General features: G+C 42.3%; 1 protein-coding gene across 1 annotated transcript in view; it reads right to left on the bottom strand.

Moving 5' to 3' along the window:
- Positions 1 to 5,705: 5,705 nt before the first annotated feature.
- The window catches only part of LOC126199406 (uncharacterized), a 143,232-nt gene continuing 128,618 nt past the window's right edge, over positions 5,706 to 20,319 (bottom strand). Inside the window, exon 4 of the mRNA XM_049936325.1 lies at positions 5,706 to 5,829. Coding sequence (XP_049792282.1) covers positions 5,706 to 5,829 — 124 coding nt within the window. The remainder of the gene's footprint in view (positions 5,830 to 20,319) is intronic.

The raw sequence follows: 20,319 nt of genomic DNA, 5'->3' as shown, positions 1-20,319 counted from the left end.
TTGGATCTCTGTTAAAGGATGATAGAAAGTAGACGGACTAATCAGCTGAGAGAAGTTGTAATGAGGTATCATACATTGGTAGGCTGATAATGCGTTCTAGAGAGAGAGGAGATGTTGTGGCAGGTCATTTATCACACGTTTAACCATTTTTCTCTGTTGTTCTCTCGAGGTGTATCAGTTGTGTGTTACAACCAGCGTATGAGTTGTATACAACTGCGTATTTTGTGTGTGCCTTAGAGCACCATCTACCTGCGATTGTTAATAGCAAACTTCAATATATTGCAGTCGGCAGAGGACTTCCAATACTTATTTGACGAATAATGTCTATCAAACCGATGGATAACTTGTTTCGACTCCCATCTCTAGATGAACGAAGATGTATATGAGATACTCCATTTCCCCTGCCACATCTTGGGCATAAGTCGAGTCCTCAGTTTCATAACAGCAGTGATTCTCAGTTAGTGACAGGCGTTTGTGAGGTACTGCAACCCCTGTGGACATAATTGCTTGACAGATGTCGTGTGTGGAAGAGAGAGCATTTTTGTGTTCACCCAGTATCATCGATGGAGAGTTAACTTTTTAGTTGAACAAGAATACAGTCTGCATTGAGACATTACATAGTCAACCCCATTCATGCATGGATAATATTACTTTGACGTCTCTAAATCGAGGCTATTCTAATGCTACCACTGGATAGGATTCTCTTTTCGATATCATACAGATACTTACACGCCTAGATGCAGTGGTGTTCAAGCAGTACGCTTGATTCTGCAGCATTCTGCTCACGTCAGGTGCCTGCTGCTGCAACGACTTCATCTCGACTGGTTGGGAAACACGCATTAGTAGTTGTGTTAATTTGCTTTTTTCTCGCTATGCCTCACCATCAGCGTTAATACTTACGCTGCCACGCCGCATAGAGTGGTGATATACATTTTGACATTCCTACCCTTTGATGTTTCCCCTACAAGTGGATGAACTATTTATTATTCGCTGTTAAGTATAGCTTTGCAACCTCTTACCACTCTCATCATTATTATTATCATGTTGCATATTTCTGGACTTATATTGTTAGAACATTTAGGTGACATGGCTGATAAGCGCATCAGAGCCAGACAGGTCACGCTGATTGCTGTTCACATAATTGCTGACAATATTCTTATTACAATTTCTAGAACACCACAGCAACAACAATGTCAGTAAATTCGTCATCAGCGTTCCCATCACGGTTGACGCCTTCATCATTCGTTGTCACTGACGAGACGCAAATGCAGCGAGACAGTGCTGTGAATGAATTTAAAAATAATAATAATAAGTACCTCCAACTAGCTGCTGCTATAATGATGATTATAGGTAAATCCATACTTAGATACTTCTTGGTGGACAGGAATTTTAAACAGTTCTAACATAAGCAATACTTATTACATCAATTACAGTATCATGACTTCTTGGGCGCGGATGCATGAGGCGCATTGGAGTGCAGGAATACGGATCACGCAGGGTGCAGACAGAGCTTCATGCAACTTCCTGAAGTGCAACGTGGGAGGGATTGGGGATTGGGGTACGTGTTGCTGAATTCTGATGTTGATGTCAGCAAAATATATGCGTGCTAACTGCAGTCGAGTCTCAATCCCACAAATGGAGATTAGAGGGGCTTGTGTGTGTGTGTGTGTGTGTGTAGGGGGAGGGGGTCTTCACGCAAAATTTGTAGAAGCACAGGGGAACGGGTGCCCTCGCCTCCCCTCCCCTTCCTCCTTGACCTTGGCTCGTGTGAAGATGTCACGAATCCTTGGAGCAAAGGAAGAGCTGATGCTGCTGTCAGCGGAATATTACATGCGCTGTTGAATGAGATTTCCCAGAATGATATCTAAGTTGGGGTCAAGATTATCTCAAACATACGTGCCGTACTACTCCTGTGTAGATACTGCATTTATTGGTCGGATGGAAATGAGGTGTGCTCCCTCTCACTGTTTCTTATCTGCAGATAAAAGTCTCACACCTTTAAACTTACAAGATTAGAGGTAGCAACTGGAAACTGTGTATTTCAAAACTTCGCGCTAGCGATGTGAAAACAAGTGTTCTAAAACTCTGACTGCAGTGTCGCCCTTGTATTCTGGCTTAGAATAGCCTTCGCTACCCTACTTTTGAACAGGAACATATCTGATCAAATCCCTTCGGTGTGTATGAGACCACTCAATCTAAACTGCATCTCACTATATGTAAATGAGGTGGAGGATAGAAAATGGCTATCAACTATATTTAGTATAGCTTTGTCATGAAACAATCACAAACAACGGCTAACTATTATGTACTGAAACTGTACCATGCTATAAGATTCATGTGAAAAGTTTGCTAATGAGAACTGTATATAATTTTCTCTCGAAAAGTTCGTTTATAGCTTTAGGTCCTACAATTGTTCTCCACTTGCAGCGAATAACTCGGCTCGAATCTATCTGCACACCGCAAGAATGTGAATTTCCCAACTGCATAATGAAACACTGTGTGGTAAATTACCTTATCTTGGCTTGTATTATTATCCTTTAAATGTTTCTACAGTAATTAGGGAATTTATTATAAAATGCGGTTATTGTGTGATTGGGCTGAATAGAAAATCCGGAGACATGTGTTTGAGTACTATCCACAACACGATGGGAATTTGTCAGTTTATCAGTGGTGTTTGGTTCTGTTAGTGTTGTTCGTATGGTGCACTGTATTTCAGAATGTAGGTTTATTAAAGAAAGATATTTTCACACAAATATTTCGACTGAGAATTCACTTTGGTACTGAGTGTTTTTGTTCCCGCATCTGTGCCACACAAGAGCAGGATGGAGTTTGTCGATAGCACGACCACACAAGTAATTTTCTTCTATTGCACACTACAAATTTTGTTTCAGTCTGCTCTTCCGCCAATAGACAGTCAACTAATAAGACGGCAGATAGGTGGAAAAATGTTATCTTACCTTTCTTATGACGTTGGCAGGTAACTATGTCGTCAGTGGTTATGATTGTGTATTCTGTTGCACTCCGTTGGGTAACGTTTAAAACTAAGAGTTAAAACTTGATGATTAACTATTTATTATACAGTAAGCACTGTGTATTCTATTACTATTAACTGTTTGAAGCATATTTCAATTCCTTTGACAGCTAACTTTCAATTTTTCTGTTTGATGCTATGTAAAATTTCAATTATATTTATCCTCACTTTTTGTAGTTTATACATACTACCTTGTTCCATATCTTTCCCGTCTACTGTAAACATTACTACGTAATGCATATTATCAAAATAGGAAATAACTAGGTGGAATAGTGTAGTTAATTTTGTAAACGTACTCATAATACATTATCTGTTTATCTGTCTTACAGGAACATGAGTAAATTAAAATTTGTTGTAGCTATAAGTACTTGGTTTACAATTGCAAACTATCCATTTTGGCATTACATTTCCTTTTTAATGGAAACTGTAAAAGCTATTTTCTTTCATGCTGTAATATTTGGAAACGTGCCCTGTAAATTTATTCAGTTTTTGTTATCGTATTTAAAAACAGCGTAGCAATTTTCTTTTGTATTTGTTACGTGACGTCCACAAAACCTCCTTCATGAAACTGTACTACGTATTTACTTTTTCATGGTTCTTTCTGTACTGATAGTCAAGAGGCAGTATGTGAAACATGACTACAATGTAAATGAACTGGTGGTATGGCAATGTGATTACATAATTAATTTAATTTTAGAAATTTCCACCTGGTTCAAAGTGACTACCACATACCTGCAGTATCGCTTTCAAACGTTAAAAAGAAAGGAGTTCATTCTCAATAATTACCACCGCACCTTTTAACATCGTCATCAGAAACATAATACGAAATAATCTTGTCAAGTTTAATATGAGTCGTAGTGTTTAGCATTCAATCCGACGCTTCTTTTCTTACAGTACTGTATTAACATGCATAGGGGTCAGTGTTCTGTTGAACAAAGCACACCACCAAATCACATTAATGTGACCACCACCTATGTTCGACTCAGCGTGCAATAAACCATTCATAGGCGGCAGGTGGGAGCGCTAGCAGAGTTGGTCGTATAAATCGAGTCGGTGGGGGAGGGGGGGGGGGGGCTGGAAACAGTGCAGTCGTTGTAATGAGGAAACTAAGCAATTTATCTGACATCCAAGGACATGATCATTGGCTGTAGGGTCAAAGGTGGAAACATTTCAGAACAGGCTAAGTTTGTTCTTTGGAAGATCCCGTAATTCTGGCAGGCACAATGGATCAATACAAGGATGCATGTTTCCTTGTGGCCATATCGACTCCTACATGCATTTTGCTTTTCCTCGGCGTGTTGGCATCTATCAAAAGGACTATGAAATGTGTCACTCTGCTCGCAGTGTACGTGCGTAATTCGAGGAGCACCAGGTTGAGTTTACCATACACCCCTGAACACCAGACTCTCCGGATTTAAACGTAATCGAGAATCTGTGGGGCCACCTCGGTCGGGCTGTTCACACCATGGATCCTCAACCGGGAATCCTAGCGCAGCTGGCAGCGGCTCTGCAGGCATCACGGCTCCAAGTCCCTGTCAGAACTTCACTGACTCTCTTCCAGCACGTATTGGGTGAAAAGGTGGTTATTCAGGTTTTTGAGAGGTGGTCACATTACAGTGGCTAAAGAAGAGCGGATAGGCCACCAAAGGGAGAGAGAGGGGGAGAGAGAGAGAGAGATACCATGTGAAGAGGGAACGGTCAGTTCAAGCAAAATGAATATAAATTCACGTAGATCATACAAAAATATATCCAAAGTACGATCAGCTCTTCATAACAGCTTAACGAGAGCGGCAGTAATTTATATATACGAGGGGCGTTCAGAAAGTAAGCTCCGATCGGTCGCGAAATGGAAACGACTATGAAAATCCGATAAAGCTTTGCACAGATGTGTTGGGTAGTGTCTCTAGTATAATCCCAGTTAGCATCACGTCGCTCTTCTCATTTCGGAGCTCGCAGTGAGTGCGTAAAGATGTCTAGAAAATAGTGTCTGCCGCCAAGTACGAGGGCCTGGTGAGAAATTTCGCCTGAAGCTATGCAGCTAACATTACATAACTGTCGTGCTGTTTCTTCTTCAAGACAATTCTCAGCCGCATTCTGCAGGGGCAATGAAGATGCTCCTGCATCGTTTTCAAATGGAAATGTGAGATTACCCACAATACAGTCCGCAATTGTCTCCCCCTGAGTTTCATCTCTGGTCACATGAACCGCTGTCTTTGAAGACAACATTTTGACACAGACAACGAGGTGTAGGCCAGCGTGGAGAATTGGCGGAAAGCACTGGCGGCTGCCTTCTATGATGAGGCTATTGAAAAGTTGGTACAACGCTATGACAAAAGTCTAAGTCAGAACGGCGACTACGTAGAGAAGTAGCTGAAAGGTGTAGCTAATTGTTACAAGTAAAACATTTTTGATGTTCACTGTGGTTTCAATTTGGCAATCAATCGGAGCTTACTTTCTGAACAGGCCTCGTATAAGAAAGACTACAACAACTTTCTAAAACTGAGTAAATCTGTAATCTGTCAATAATTGCTTTAAGCAAAATATGTAGCTCGACGCACTTGAGTCCTAAAGTTATGTGTTCAAAAAGCATTTGCAGTCCTGTATTTGTATATCCTGAACGAAGTACTACTTGTCACCGGTTGGTTCTCACAGCTTCTGCCTTCTGTCCAGAGCTTCACATGAAGGGTTTGTCTGCAACCATGGGTTTCAGCAGGGAGAACGGACATGCATCTGACCAGCAGGAGTTCTCCGGGAAAGACTCATACTCCCGCATGTCCGGCGTCTGCCCCGATGGAATCCTGCACAGAACCAAACGGAGACATTACTGGAATGAGAAGAAGGAATTGGACAATGTGTAAACTCATTTTTCTGGAACAAAGTAATGTCACAGTGAGAGGAGCAGCCTATATCAAGCACAGTGAGGGTCCTTTTCCAACAACGAATCTTGATGGACCAGAAACTGTTCAATCTCTCATTTATAAATAAGTAAATTGACACTGCAACACACACCAAGCAATGTACGCTGTAATTGCACTGCACAGAATACTGTTACGTCGCCTAGGTCAACAATACTAGATACCAGTCGTTAGTGGTGCGAGTCCTTCAAATTCTGCATGTTCAGAATTAAGGACCAGAGTTCTGTACAAGAACCTTACGGAGCTCACAAGTATGAGATGTGTCTAAAAGACTTAGTCGCAAAAACTAAAATATAAGTTACATACAACACAAAAGGGACAGGAAATGAATAGGGCTGACAGAGAAAAAAAAAAGTCACCCAAAATATCACGCATTTGTACGCATCCCTAGAGAATCCTTCAGCGAAAAAACTAGCTGCACCACTCATGACTAGTCTTTGCTGAGCAGGAACAGAAAACTGCTGTTCTCCATATAGTGCTGAAATCAGAAAATGTGCCTGTGTTACGTATCTCGTGTTAAATACATAAAGGTAGTGCTGTGTTATTCAAAATTCTTTGTGGTGTATATCAAATCTACTTATCCTTCCAGAAGTATTACACATTACCATGTACAAGCCACCTACACCTTTTTGAACTGAACTGAGAACAAAAAAGTATGCCATAAAAACGTGCCTCCCTCCCCTTTTATACAAAATTTTGACCCAAGAAATATGTGTCAATACTGTCTGACCAACGTTCTACAACAGCGTTCAAGAGTAGGAGATGCTTGCGTTGTACAACAGGAAGAAACGAAGAAATGAATGAATATTTGAGTGATTACCTCTTGTGGTTTCTTAACACAGTTCGTAAGTGTATTTGTGATTTTTTTTATAGACAGGTCATGTACAATGATGATATATACACGACACTAAAAGCTTAACGTCTATCCACACTAGAATATGAAATGTAACAGTCACTTCGAACACTGTCTGGGAACATCGTTCACTCTCGAAGTCTTTCCAGCTCCTCTTACCTTGTGAGTCATGAAGGCATGCAAATGATTCAAAATATTCCTGATAATGGCAGTTTGGTGTATCATTGTCTAATATTTCCGCTGTAGGCAGAATTCAGAGTAAAATTCGTGTTCAGGTTAAATACAGTCTCACAAATAAATGTATAAGTGATAGTGAAATATAGGATGGATTTTACAAGTGACAGGGAAGGAAAATAGTTCATAGATGTAATATAATTCCTGATTATCAATACTCCATTCAAAAGTAGAAAAAATAACAGATCATACTAAGGCAACAATCATAGGTTGTATTACGGAGCGAAACAAGGAAAAAATGTCCAGGGAGTCGTGTTTACTGGACATTTTTTCCTTCTTTTGATCCATACCACCGCCTCTGACAGTTTCCTACCCTACAACCTTAGCAAAAACAGTATCAGTATATGTATGCCACTGTCAAAGGTATTAGAATGGTTTTCACTTATAACTTTAGACTCGTTCGTTTCGGGTACAGGGACCCCCTCACCTCTGATACATTTAACCCTCTTCATCATCCAAAACAAGTGTTCCCTAACTTAACGTTCTGAAACACGGTTGTTTCTGCCACAGCAGAAGTCTCGCCAGCCAACAGTAGCAGAAATGACGAGTTTCTCCAGTAATATTTTTGTAATGAGGCTGAACAAATATCTGTTCCTGCGGATGTTATTATTAACCACTTGTGCAGAGGCATGGGGAGGAGGCCATAAAACCTCTCCCACTCCTCAGTACGTTCTGAGGTTGACAAATAGAACGGCTTACATGTACATAATCAAGAAAACGTACGTGCTCTACAGAAAATAACATTATGAACGAATGAGGAATGTCGTTTCTTAAGGGCAAATGTAGGGCAAACTTGCGAAAAAATTCGACTTTTTATGGCATAATTTATTAGATTCATTCCACAGGCCAACGATGGAAAAACGATTTTGCTGCAAATACCTTATTCTTATGTTTTTTAGAGTGAGAAACACAAATATGATACCTAAAAAACTGTATCACCCACCATTTCTTCACATTTTACAGATAAATTTATTAAATTAAGCGATTTTTTAAAGAATTTAACAGATTTTAGATTTTATATAGTAAAAATAATTTAAAAAGGAAGTGTAATGAATGTAGATGAAGTTGGTAGCACTGCCGAAAAACATTTGCTAGCAAAAAATGGTCGATTCTCTTTTTGTGTTCACAGGTGGTGTTTTGTTTACTGTCAATCTAACCTCACTTTCCCGTTTCCCGTACATGTCCTCAATACAATGCCTAATCGTGGTTGTAAAACACTGGTGACAGTTTTTGTTATATTTGTGGTGATTTTGTGATTAAAAAACACCAAAAAATCCTTACAGACTTTGTGAAAAAGGTTTATCTATAATACTTTGGATCTAAACTTCATGATAAAGATAAACCTTGGGCGCGCGTAAGGTAGGTTATGTGTAGGTTGAAGATCTGAGAAAATGGTCCAAAAAGTAGAAAAAGCCTTCATATTTGCTGTTCCTACGATATGTAGGGAGCCTAGAACCCATTCCGATGATTGCTACTTTTGCAGTGTTGATATTACTGCTCATAATTCGAAAAACAAGAAGGTAATAACCCTCTGTCCATCATCCGACCAGTACGGCATGTTGTAGATTTCCGGTTCCTGAACCACCACACGGTTTAAATTCTATTCCAACAGAAGTATTTTCTGATTTAGATGAACCAGATGATGAATTCCATTGTAATACGGAAAGTCTACAGCCCAAATTGTTTACTCAGACCGAACTTAGGGATCTGGGCTTAACGAAAGAAAAAGCTGAATTGCTGGCTCTAAATTAAACGAAAAGATCTTATTGGCAGTTGGACCCGGCATGTACACGTATAGAAAGAGAGAGGATCAATTTTCCAAGTTTTTTCAACAAGAAGTTGATGTAGTGTCCTGCTCAGACATTCCAGGTCTGCTGAATGGTATTGAATACGAAGAGAAGAAGACTGGAGGCTGTTAATTGGGTCATCCAAAACTAGTGATGGAAAAACGCTACCAAGGCTTACAAGTTTCGCAGGAGAGCTTCTGTGAAGTTTCGAAAGTAGGAGACGAGGTACTGACGGAAGTAAAGCTGTGAGGACGGGGCGTGAGTCGTGCTTGGATAGCTCAGATGGTAGAGCACTTGCCCACGAAAGGCAAAGGTCCCGAGTTCGAGTCAGGATCCGGCACACAGTCTTAATCTGCCAGGAAGTTTCATATCAGCGCACACTCCGCTGTAGAGTGAAAATCTCATTCTGGAATAATGTAACTGTTTACCCAGGCACATGGGCAAGGTTAATAATAATGGAAAGTTTCACTTTCTGCCAGTAACATGTAACTGCATTTCAAATCTGATTTTAGAGCCAACATTTTGCATACGTGCTGTCAAAGTGGAAGTTGGCCTAACGGAAGTCCAACATGAAACCCTTCAACGTCCTCTAGCAGGAAATGGTGCATTTCTGACATTTGTGTAGAATAACAGAACTATTTACGAGGTGTGGCTAGAAAAAAATCGGACTAGTACTGGTGAAACAATAAAACGAATGCAATAAGGCTGAAAGTCGCGTGGCCTGTCACGTGACTCTCGCTCCGCCTACTGCTCGAGTTTCATCTGCCTCCTGCACTCAGTCTGCCCGTGGCTTCTGTTTTAAGTAGTTGACGTTTTGTCTGTGCGTCGGAAAATGTTGAGTGTACAGAAAGAACAGCGTGTTAACATCAAATTTTGTTTCAAACTAGGAAAATCTGCAAGTGAAACGTTTGTAATGTTACAACAAGTGTACGGCGATGATTGTTTATCGCGAACACAAGTGTTTGAGTGGTTTAAACGATTTAAAGATGGCCGCGAAGACACCAGTGATGACACTCGCACTGGCAGACCATTGTCAGCAAAAACTGATGCAAACATTGAAAAAATCGGTAAACTTGTTCGACACTTTCCTTGTCAACTCCTGTTAACTCAGACACTGCTCTGATTGTTAAACGGCGATCTTGTCGAACAAGTTTACCGATTTTTTCAATGTTTGCATCAGTTTTTGCTGACAATGGTCTGCCAGTGCGAGTGTCATCACTGGTGTCTTCCCGGCCATCTTTAAATCGTTTAAACCACTCAAACACTTGTGTTCGCGATAAACAATCATCGCCGAACACTTGTTGTAACATTACAAAAGTTTCACTTGCAGATTTTCCTAGTTTGAAACAAAATTTGATGTTAACACGCTGTTCTTTCTGTATACTCAACATTTTCCGACGCACAGACAAAACGTCAACTACTTAAAACAGACGCCACGGGCAGACTGAGTGCAGGAGGCAGATGAAACTCGAGCAGTAGGCGGAGCGAGAGTCACGTGACAGGCCACGCGACTTTCAGCCTTATTGCATTCGTTTTATTGTTTCACCAGTACTAGTCCGGTTTTTTTCTAGCCACACCTCGTATTTTCGTCCTCCTCAATGATTCCACAAATTTGTAATTTTTTCAGTAGGTATAAATTTTATGGGAATTTCCTTTTGCCGACAGAATCGATACAATGCGAACGTGAAAGATACACAGGAATATTGGTGAGATGTCTTTCCTCGTAACAGTAAATAGTTCCGTGCACTTTTTTACACATGCAGCTGGTGCATCAGGACACCGATTGTCCTTTCCCGGTAAACACGCGCCAGAAACAAGATAGGAGGTGGCTGTACCAGCTGATGGGAGAAGATGGAGTACAGGAGGAAACAACTAAGAGTTCAAGGCGCCAGCAGAACGTGAAGGGTGCGTCCACCTGCGTTGTACGCCGCAATCACGTGAACGGACTGCTGTGGTTGATACAAACAAGGAACAATATACTCACGTTTCACATGGATGTCAGAGGAGCGTAATACGCTGTTGAACATTTATTTCTCTTTACAATACTTTTATAATCAGACAGTTAGATCAAAGGGGCGCTGATGTCGGTGGCACATTCAGATGTTCATTTACATAGAAAGATTTCTGAATATCTAGGCATTAATAAAAAATATAAAGTGATATTGAGGTCTCTGAGGATATTCTCATCTTACAATATTATCTCTATATCATTTTGTGTTCCATAAAATGCGTTCTAGTCATTCCATTAGAGCATTAATGTTAATGCTATATTATAAGAAAGTGAACATCTAGAAAAAGAAATACATGTCATCGATAAGAGCTGTAAACTCAACAATTCTTCCCTCCACCTAAACCTTCTCCTCAGTTGTCTTGGCCTGGTTAAGAAACATGTTGCTAGACGTGACATGGTACATTTCTCAATTGGATATGGCCAATTTCGCAAGTTAGGAGACTGCATGCACATGTGGGAAAAACAGGGTCGTCTGAACACACACACGTACTTCAGGCAGTACAGATATCTACGATACAACTACGTGATGATGCAAGATCTTCTTTATGAGAGTATGAAGACAAAAACAAACGAACTTACTTCAGTACAGTTGCTGACAAATTGTCGAAGCATTACACGAAGAGTACTGACTAACACAATCCTGCAGAACAATACCGATGAGAATTTAAAGCGATGACAACAACGTAGACAATGACGCCACTATAGTCAGTTCAAAATGTTCAAAATTACTATTGGATGACAACTACGGCAGGAGTAGTGGGTTGTGGCACATGCGGGCGGCACAGCACGCATTCCGCGTAGCACGGGACCAGCTGTGTAGCCACAACGTTCAGTCGCGGTTACCAGACCTTCACCTCAACCACTACTACTTTGCAGTTTCAGGCTACTTGCTGTACTGTGTGATCGTTGCACTGTGGGATTGCAGTTGCTTTCGTTTTTACCGTTACAGGAGTTATCATTTCATTTGTTGTTGTTGGAGTTACGTGATATATATGCAGTGATTGCAAGACATGAGGATGACAGCAAATGAAGACAACCGTTTTAAAGTGGCAGAGCGACTGATAACGGGTTCGCTGCTTGCATACAAGTTGACAACTTATCACTTCCGTCCGACCGTACTATACTCGTGCTGCAGTATATTGTTACCGTAAGCAGCCTGGTCGACATCGAACCCTGCTGGTGTAACTTGAGGGAGCCATCTGTCTCTGCCTTTCGGACGTGTCTGAGTCCGAGTCTGAGGGTCCAAAGCTCCAACTCCGAATGGGCCTTGTTCCAGACCCCGACACCGTATGTATGTGAATGTCATATTCTGAACTCTACGCCCAAAAGTTTCCGAATCCCGTAAAACTCATTTTTTCCCACAACTAAAATTACTGGGAAGTCACCTAATTTTTCGCTAACACTGAGCAATGGTATAATATTGTAATATCTTTTAACCTCCTTCCAACGGGTCTGTAAAAACTCCTCGCCCAGTCAATCTCTTTACTGCCTTTCTCAGTCTAAAAAGTGGAACTCAAGACCTAAGTCACAGGACGACTACCAATGACAGATCGTGGTTTTCCAATCAGAGCAATTTCGCCGGCGTATGGAATAAAAAGGAAAAAGGAAAAACGTCCCACTCTCTCAGCGTTGGTTTTGCTGTACCACCAGCCACGTAGAACTGTCATTGTTCGTGGTGTCTTTGGTAAACTTTTTGAAGATGTTATCTGCAACCGCCACCCATGCTTTCGCACATGCGGAGTAGTGTTTCCCTGAAATCGCTCACACGACTGGGCAAGTCTTTTCGTTAACTTGACAGCAGATTTTAAGGCCTATAGGTTAGCCTGGATGAATAGTGGCGGTTGCGGTTTTAGCAGAGCTACATAGCCCTGGCGGCCAGCAGCATGGCGACTGCACAAAGCCCTGTCCTGCTTCTCTGGGCCATGGGTTCACTGTCCAGCTTACAAAAGACACAGGCATCTTCCATCTTTCATTGCAAAGAAACAACCACCGTGGCAGCCCTTCGCTCTCCCTAGCACCGGCTCTTCCCTCCCCTTCCTCTAATACGCCAGTGGCTTCCTCAACATAGCTTCATATGGTATGCGTTATATCCCAACGGAACCAAAAAGCACAAAGAGTTAATACTGCCTTTACATTCGCTGTCATATCACTCCCTCGTGTTCTAAGTGCAATTGGTACGTTTAGTTGTCATTACCATACTAGTCTGTTCCATCACAGGTGACAAAGATAAGCTGTGGCTAGGCAATCATCTCTTATTGTTGCTGTTACTTGTTGTGTAGTACGAAACAATGCCAGAAGCAAGACCTCCGAAAGTGGCGAGTTAAGTGGCTCGACGTCGTTCTCTTGGCCACTAGATTATCAACGAGATCAGTCAAGAGAAATAATTTGCGCATTACAAGCCTACACTGAATCTGCGAAACTTAATGGTGGCCCTCTGCTCTCCGTTAACACGGCAGTCGATGGAACTGATGCAGCCCTTTAATCAAATTAAAAACAATGTTGGAAAGATTTGCATGGAAATGTTCGAGAAAGAGAAAGAAGTTGAAAACATCCAAGCTTGGAACTCCAAAGGAAATATTGGATGTATTAGCGAATTACCAACGTCGTTTCCTTAGGTGAGGATGCGATTCATCATAATGTTTGTGATTATTATCGCAGGAAGGAGCATCCGATGCTACGACTTCACATTTCTGGGGCTGTAAGCTGTTGATGAAGAGAGAAGATATAAATGCACGTCCATGTCGACTTTTAAGACAAATTCGTGGCATAGATATCGATGAAGTGGTGTAGCTTCAAGAAATATGAGTCAATTCTTGTCACATTGCAAAGCATCAAACAGAACTGGAAGGACATCTTCCAGTCTTCCGACATTTGGTGGTGAGGGGAGGGGCTGGGGGACGTTTGTATTTTCTACTTTATGCAGGTAACTTCCAAGGTTATCTCCAAAACACTCTAAAACACGAATACAAAATCCGAGAAAACCAACATTTGTTCGTGATAATACTCCATATTTTTCGGTTGTTGATAGCATAGCACCTACTGTTGCAACGCAAAAGGAGCGAACGATTGTTCGGTTTCGGCATCGTAATCGTAGAAAGGTGGAGGCTATGAAACGAACATGTCTCTGTCAATCACAGTTCCCCATGTACGAAATCGACGAGTTTTAAAAACATACAAGCATGCAGTCATTAGGCTACCACCTTGCAAGCAGTCGCTTGCTTAAATCATAAATATATGTCTGACTCAGGCTACATGTTTTTATTTTTACACAAAGAAAAATGTTATCTTTTCAATAACCTTCAAATCGTGAGCTCCACCTTTAATTTTTATACAAGAGTTAGTGAATTTATTCATGGCACTTTTGTTACCTATGCATGTGATCGCTTTCAGAGGTGAAATTAATAATCAAAGCATTTAACTTAATAAGATTGAACCTTAAATTACTGGTGTACCCATGTATTACCACAAATTATGAATGAGAACAGTGGCGGATTTAAGTTTGCAAACTAATGACAAGTTTTATTAATCCTTTTGTAACCACAAGTATCAGATAGTTCTGGTTACAAAACCTTACACAAAAATGACAAACACAATTCAGAAAAGGAATAGTGTTTGATTGGCTAAGTGGAAGCTATTGGGGTGGAAGCTATTGGGGTGGAAGCTATACCAATTCTCCCCTGAATTAATCTTATTTACAACACAACCGAGTTTGTTTACATGAATCCACTGTGAGGCAAGACTCTGTTCAAATGGAATCAACTATGACCAAGTATATAACAAACTATGGTTCACCAGACAACAGGGAGCTGTGAATATCTTTTAACAACCCTAAACCAGTGCAGCAGTATTTTAGCCTTTCATCTTGATTCAGGCGGCAGCATAAAACTGTGTGCGAGGAGTGGTGCACTCACACATCCACGAAAATTTGTAAACTACGCATTGGCTCTTACTCCACCTCAAGACAGACCACAAGTCTCACCAACTAGGGAAAGACCTGAATTTCTCCACGAGAGAAAGACCAGAAGACGAAGAAAACAAAGAAATACAGCCACTTTCCACCAAGACTCGGTACGAGAGCCGAATTAGCAAACATAAAACCGACCCCAAATTAAAAAAACTAATCGAACCATCTCCTATTGATTATATCTCTATTCTGTTGGCCTGCTAGCCAATCCAGACACAACACCGTGGTTCCCACGTTGGGAGGAGCAAGCATCCATTTGCATGTCCTAAGACGAGCCGATCAGCGACTCCAGATCTCTTTTTTCTGAAAAAAGGAGATTGTAGACTAGGGAGGCATCTTTCTCACGGTAAGCATGGCAGCAAAAAACATATACATAGAGAGGACCACAGTCGCTCATTTATGGAGAGATTTAGTCTTTCTTGGCTGACCATTTCCAGTTTCTGAAAGAAGGTTGTTAAGGTTCCCAGACAGTCATGCCATGACTACAGAAACCTAGCGACTTCCTGGCGTCAGGGAGCGGGGGGGGGGGGGGGGGGGATTACCATCTTGCCTCCGCTAAACACGTACATCAGCCTCTCTGCCCGTATTGTCTCATCTTCTGACATGAGAATGCACAGAGTTCTATGAACTTCCCACCGTTTGCACGAAAGCTCAGTTTTCAGCGGTGTCTCTTAAACAGCTTCCTCCAGCCACTCTCCGCCAACAGGGTGCCTTCACAATGGATTGCTGCCTGGCCCAGGTAAAATGTTTTGCGAACTGGCGCCCTTCTGTCTGACCCCAAGTGGAAGGGGGAGAGGGCTTCCACCAGAAGTCACTCTGTAGGCACAGTCGACTGAGTGCTGCTTCCCAGAATCACTCACACAGCCAGGTCACTGCACTGAGCATTTATTACCCCCTACTCATCTCACTCCCTGTCCTCCATCGTCTCCACTACAGCCCCTTTGGTACAATTTTTTTACAGGTTACACATGCAGTTATAAGAATATTCTGCCCACAGTTTTCCCATGTAAAAAGTCATAAACCATACATATGAAACAAAGTACTGGGGCCCACCGAGATCGTGACCTAAAATACGAACGATAATCTGACAATATTGTTAACATGAGAGACTGGCATGCCACCTCTCGCGCCATATAATTATCATTTCAAACCTATGAAGTTGATATGGGCCCAAATTAAAGTCTGAATTGAGTCGGAACACTCAGAAGCGAATCTATTAGGAACATCACCTCTGAAGTTTTCCCAATATCACCACAGACATAATGGACACGAGAAGCAGCTGAATGTTTGGAGTGTGCAATTTACAATAGAAAGCAGAGGCATAACATAAATATAATTCATAAGTGTTGACATTTTTATAAGTAGGCTGTTATTAGCCAATAACTCCTGAGCCGTGGCAAAAAACTGCTGTTTTGAAGAGCGCGCCGCAGCCTGTTGTGTGAAGCAGTCGCCCTCCGTTTCTGGCGGTGGCGCCGCTGTGGCAATCGCAGCTTTGGTGTCTCCCTCTAGTGGGAAAGCGGAAAGGTTGCCTGTTCACGTGCATTTAAGGCGCGCTGTCAGCTCGGCAGGGGGTCAGTCGGAGTGAGGCTAGGTCAGTCTCGCGTCACCAGTTGCTGGTCTGTCTCTCGTTTGCGCTTGTGCGGCAGTTAGTGTCTGTCTGTCGTTGGAGTGCTAGTATGTCTGTCGTTTGGATCGGACCTTAAAGCCAGGAAATAAGAGTCTTGCCACTCCGCCAGTAACAGAACTCAGCTAGTGGTCGCCCGGTCGGGGCTGAGTTCCTGCATCTGAGTCTGCGCGTTAGGCCGCCAGTCTGCTCGAGTTGCTCTGGCAACGGTCATTGGCGTTTGGACTGGTCGGTTGGTTGGTCGCGCACTGAGACACGAGATGACTTGTCCGGCTTGAGCGCCGGTGCTTGTGAGGTCGCCACGTGAGTCCAGTGGGCCGCGCCGTATAGAAAGGGGTAGTGGCTTCACGGTTCACAAGAGAGCAACAGGAGCGAAACCACTACATCGGACTGGCCAGGACGAGCTGCGACGCCGTGCGACGGGAGATCGGCTGGCAGCGGACGGTTTGGGAGAGCGTTGGGGGTGCTGCGCCAGGTCTTGGCCAGAAATCGCAGTTTATTGGAAGTTAGGTAATTGGAGATATGTTGTTTCATTTACTTGTTAAATTCTACTTGTTTTCTTGGTGAGGTCACCAGCCGCTTTGTTTTGGGGTCGTCCCACCATTCTTCTCCGTTTGCCCACCCGCGGGAAGGTGGTTATTGTGAATTGGGTGGTCTGTTTTTACCTTGTGGAATTGGGGAGGTTTAAAGCAATCTGCGGTTCGGGTTGTTCAGTAAACCCCCTGTCAATTTGCCATACGTTAACAGCTGCCTCTGTCATGGTTGTCGGATTCGGTGTTGACGAATTTATTGCTTAAAGGCCGAGTTCTTGAAATATGTTTCTATCTTGCTTATCATCTTGCGAGGTGGTATATGTGTAAGTCTGCATTTTATGGGTTTTATTTAATTTTTTTTTAAATTAGCTTGACACCCTTCCACCGTAAGAGTCCTTAAAAAAATTGCACTTTCGGTGGCAAATAATTTGAGGGTTGTGGGTTGTACCATTTCCATTCCTCTTACGGGGTTCTTAGTTTACATGTTTGTGTGAGTTGTCGAAAATTTTTTGTTTAAAGTAATCTGGTGTGTTGCAGATTTGCACCAGTGTACTCTTTCAGAGGTTGTTGTGACCGGTCATGATTACGGTCGTGTTGAAAGGGAGCAGGCAAGCTTCTCAGCCCGAAGGCTCCTACTGTTAAAATCGTTCTTTGCCTCTAAATAAAACTGTAACTTCATATTTCGAGGGTGCTTTTCTGCTTATAATTTTAAATCTGTTTTGAAAAGCTTTTAGGAATAAATTCACATTTATTAAAAGTAATTTTCCATCAGTTACTTCCTGGCAACTACTTCCACGCTCACCTAGTGTGATGAAATGTGCCAATGTTCTTGATGGATCGCCAGTAAATAAAGCAAATTCTTTAAGAAAAGATTTTAAAATTAAAATCACGGTTCAACTCCAAATGAAGTTCATACAGTTTGTAACACATAAAGTAAGTACCATTGCTTACAATATACACTCTAAGACAAAAGGAAAGGACGCACCCCTAAGGAATTATCTGAATGGGACGGAAATCTGTAGATGTGATGTAAGTGTACAGTCAAACAAATGATTAGTTTCAGAAAAAGTAGCATTAGTTATTCAAGAGAAAGGGGTTCACGAATTGAGCAAGTTAGTAACGCATTGATCCAACTCTGGCCCTTATGCAACCAGTTGTTCGGCTTGCTATTGGTTGATAGAATTGTTGGAAGTCCTCCTAAGGGATATCGTGCCAAATTTTGTCCAATTGGAGCGTTAGATCGCAAAAATTCCGAGATGGTTGGAGAGCCCTGCCCAGAATGCTCCAAACGTTCTCAGTTGGGGAGAGCTGTGACGATAATTCTGGCCAAGGTAGGGTTTGGCAAGCACGAAAGAAGCAGTAAAAGCTCTCTCCTTGTGTGGAAGGTGGCTTATCTTGCTGAAGTGTAAGCCCAGGGTGACTTTCCACGAAGGGCAACAAAAAGGGGCATTAAGTATCATCGATGTACCTCTGTGCTGGGAGTGCCACGGATGACAGCTGAAGGAATCCAACTACGAAATGAAATGGCACTCCAGACCATCTTCCTGGTTCCAGGCCATACTACAGGTGACATTCAGGTTGGTATCTACCACTTTGCTTGTCATCGGGACTCAGTTCGAAGCTGGACTGAAGACAATTCTACCAGAATTAATGAGATTCCAGGCCGAACGTCCCCGACACTACTGCAGACGGGCTTATTGGTGTGCTGAGGTCAATGGTAGTCGGTGCAAAAGGAGCCATGAGCTTTGTCTCCATCCTGTGGTCACTGAAGCGGTAGTTGCACGTCGGCTAAATGATAATGAATAATCTGTGGCTCTGAGTACCTCTCTGACTATTACCTGGTCTTCTCCATCTGTCGTCTCTATAATATGTCAATCACATGGTACTTTGACGCTGTGACTGCCCATGGTTCGCCAGAGCGCAATTAAACGTCCTGTCTCAAACTTTTATTTCATTTTTTTAAGCCTGCAATTGCCACAATACTGGGGTATTGTTATTGTATCCTTTGGACAGTTTAGGTTACATTTCCTCACCGCTATTAACAACTGTAGACCTTATTTTCGTTACAACAGAAATGACTTAAGCGGATCAGGAAATAAAGGTTAATAACGACCTACCGATCTTCATCTATGAGGAAACTATACTATCGACCGACCAGTACTCGATGCGAGAGCAGGTCACCGTGTCATATTTAACTGAAATTATCTCGTGTTGGAGAACTCTGACAGAGATATGGTTTATACCAAATGAAACTGCGATGTATTTTTAAGATTTAGTTCGACTACTACGTTCACCTAACTTCAATAACAAAGGAGTTAGCAGCATGTCGAAAATTCGACAACGATATCAGGAAATGAAATTTTGCAAACTGTTTGTACATCGTCTTAATAATTCGTTACTCCAAATACACTGGTACGCCAAATCATTATGTCCACTGCCCACCGCGACGTTGGATGTCGCCTCGTGGCGTTGCGGGCACGTGATGCGGTAAGGAAAGCATGTAAGCGGAACAGGCACGGATGGGGGATCACCATAGCGAAGTTATGGGCTGCAAATGGGGAAATCCATTGAGATAAGTGACTTTGATAAATGGCAGGTCATTTTTACGCAGAGCCTTTGAAAGAGCATCTCGAAAGCGGAGGAGCTGGTCGAAATGTTTACGTGCCACTGTTGAGAGCACCTACGGAAAGAGGTAGAAGGACAGTGAAACTACCACCAGGCACCAAACGGTTGGAAGTCGACTCTTCGAAGAACGTGGAATGCAGAGTCTTGTCTGCTCTGTACTGTATGATAGGTGATGATCTGTGTCGAAACAACGCAATGCTAGTGCACGCACGCCGTTCATCCTACGTTGTTGAACATGGATCTCCGCAGTAGATCACTCCTACGTGTTCACATGCTGACCCAACGACAGCCACGCCAGACATCTAATGCCACATACCTGCACAATCCTAACAACAAACTGTCGGATCCCTGATACCCGATCCTGACTCCTGATCCCGGATACACCGATACTGTCGCCTAACAACTGTTCCTGTGACCACAATTCTTCAAATATATCATTTTCCTGTACAAATATTAACACATCCAATAACATCGTCAAAACAATAGCCGTCCTACACATGCTCCAAAATGACACCTGTAATCAGAAGTTCACGTCGCTTTGATCTTATTGCAGGCCGAAGCAGATCTTTTAACATCTTGGAGTGTGACGCGCTGTTGATGATGTTTCCCCTGGTTGTGTGGTGTTACAAGACAACGCCTTGTTCATTCCAAAAAAGAGTGTCGGCAAAACCTTCCCTACAGATGACTGCGTCTGGAACTCCTTGAGGTTTCGTGATGAGGACGGGACCCATTCTTTCTTGCT

This window comes from Schistocerca nitens, chromosome 8 (genome assembly GCF_023898315.1).
Source record: "Schistocerca nitens isolate TAMUIC-IGC-003100 chromosome 8, iqSchNite1.1, whole genome shotgun sequence".
Classification (NCBI taxonomy): Eukaryota; Metazoa; Arthropoda; class Insecta; order Orthoptera; family Acrididae; genus Schistocerca; species Schistocerca nitens.
Note: the sequence above shows the minus strand (reverse complement) of the source record. Positions and strands in the feature narration are given on the sequence as shown.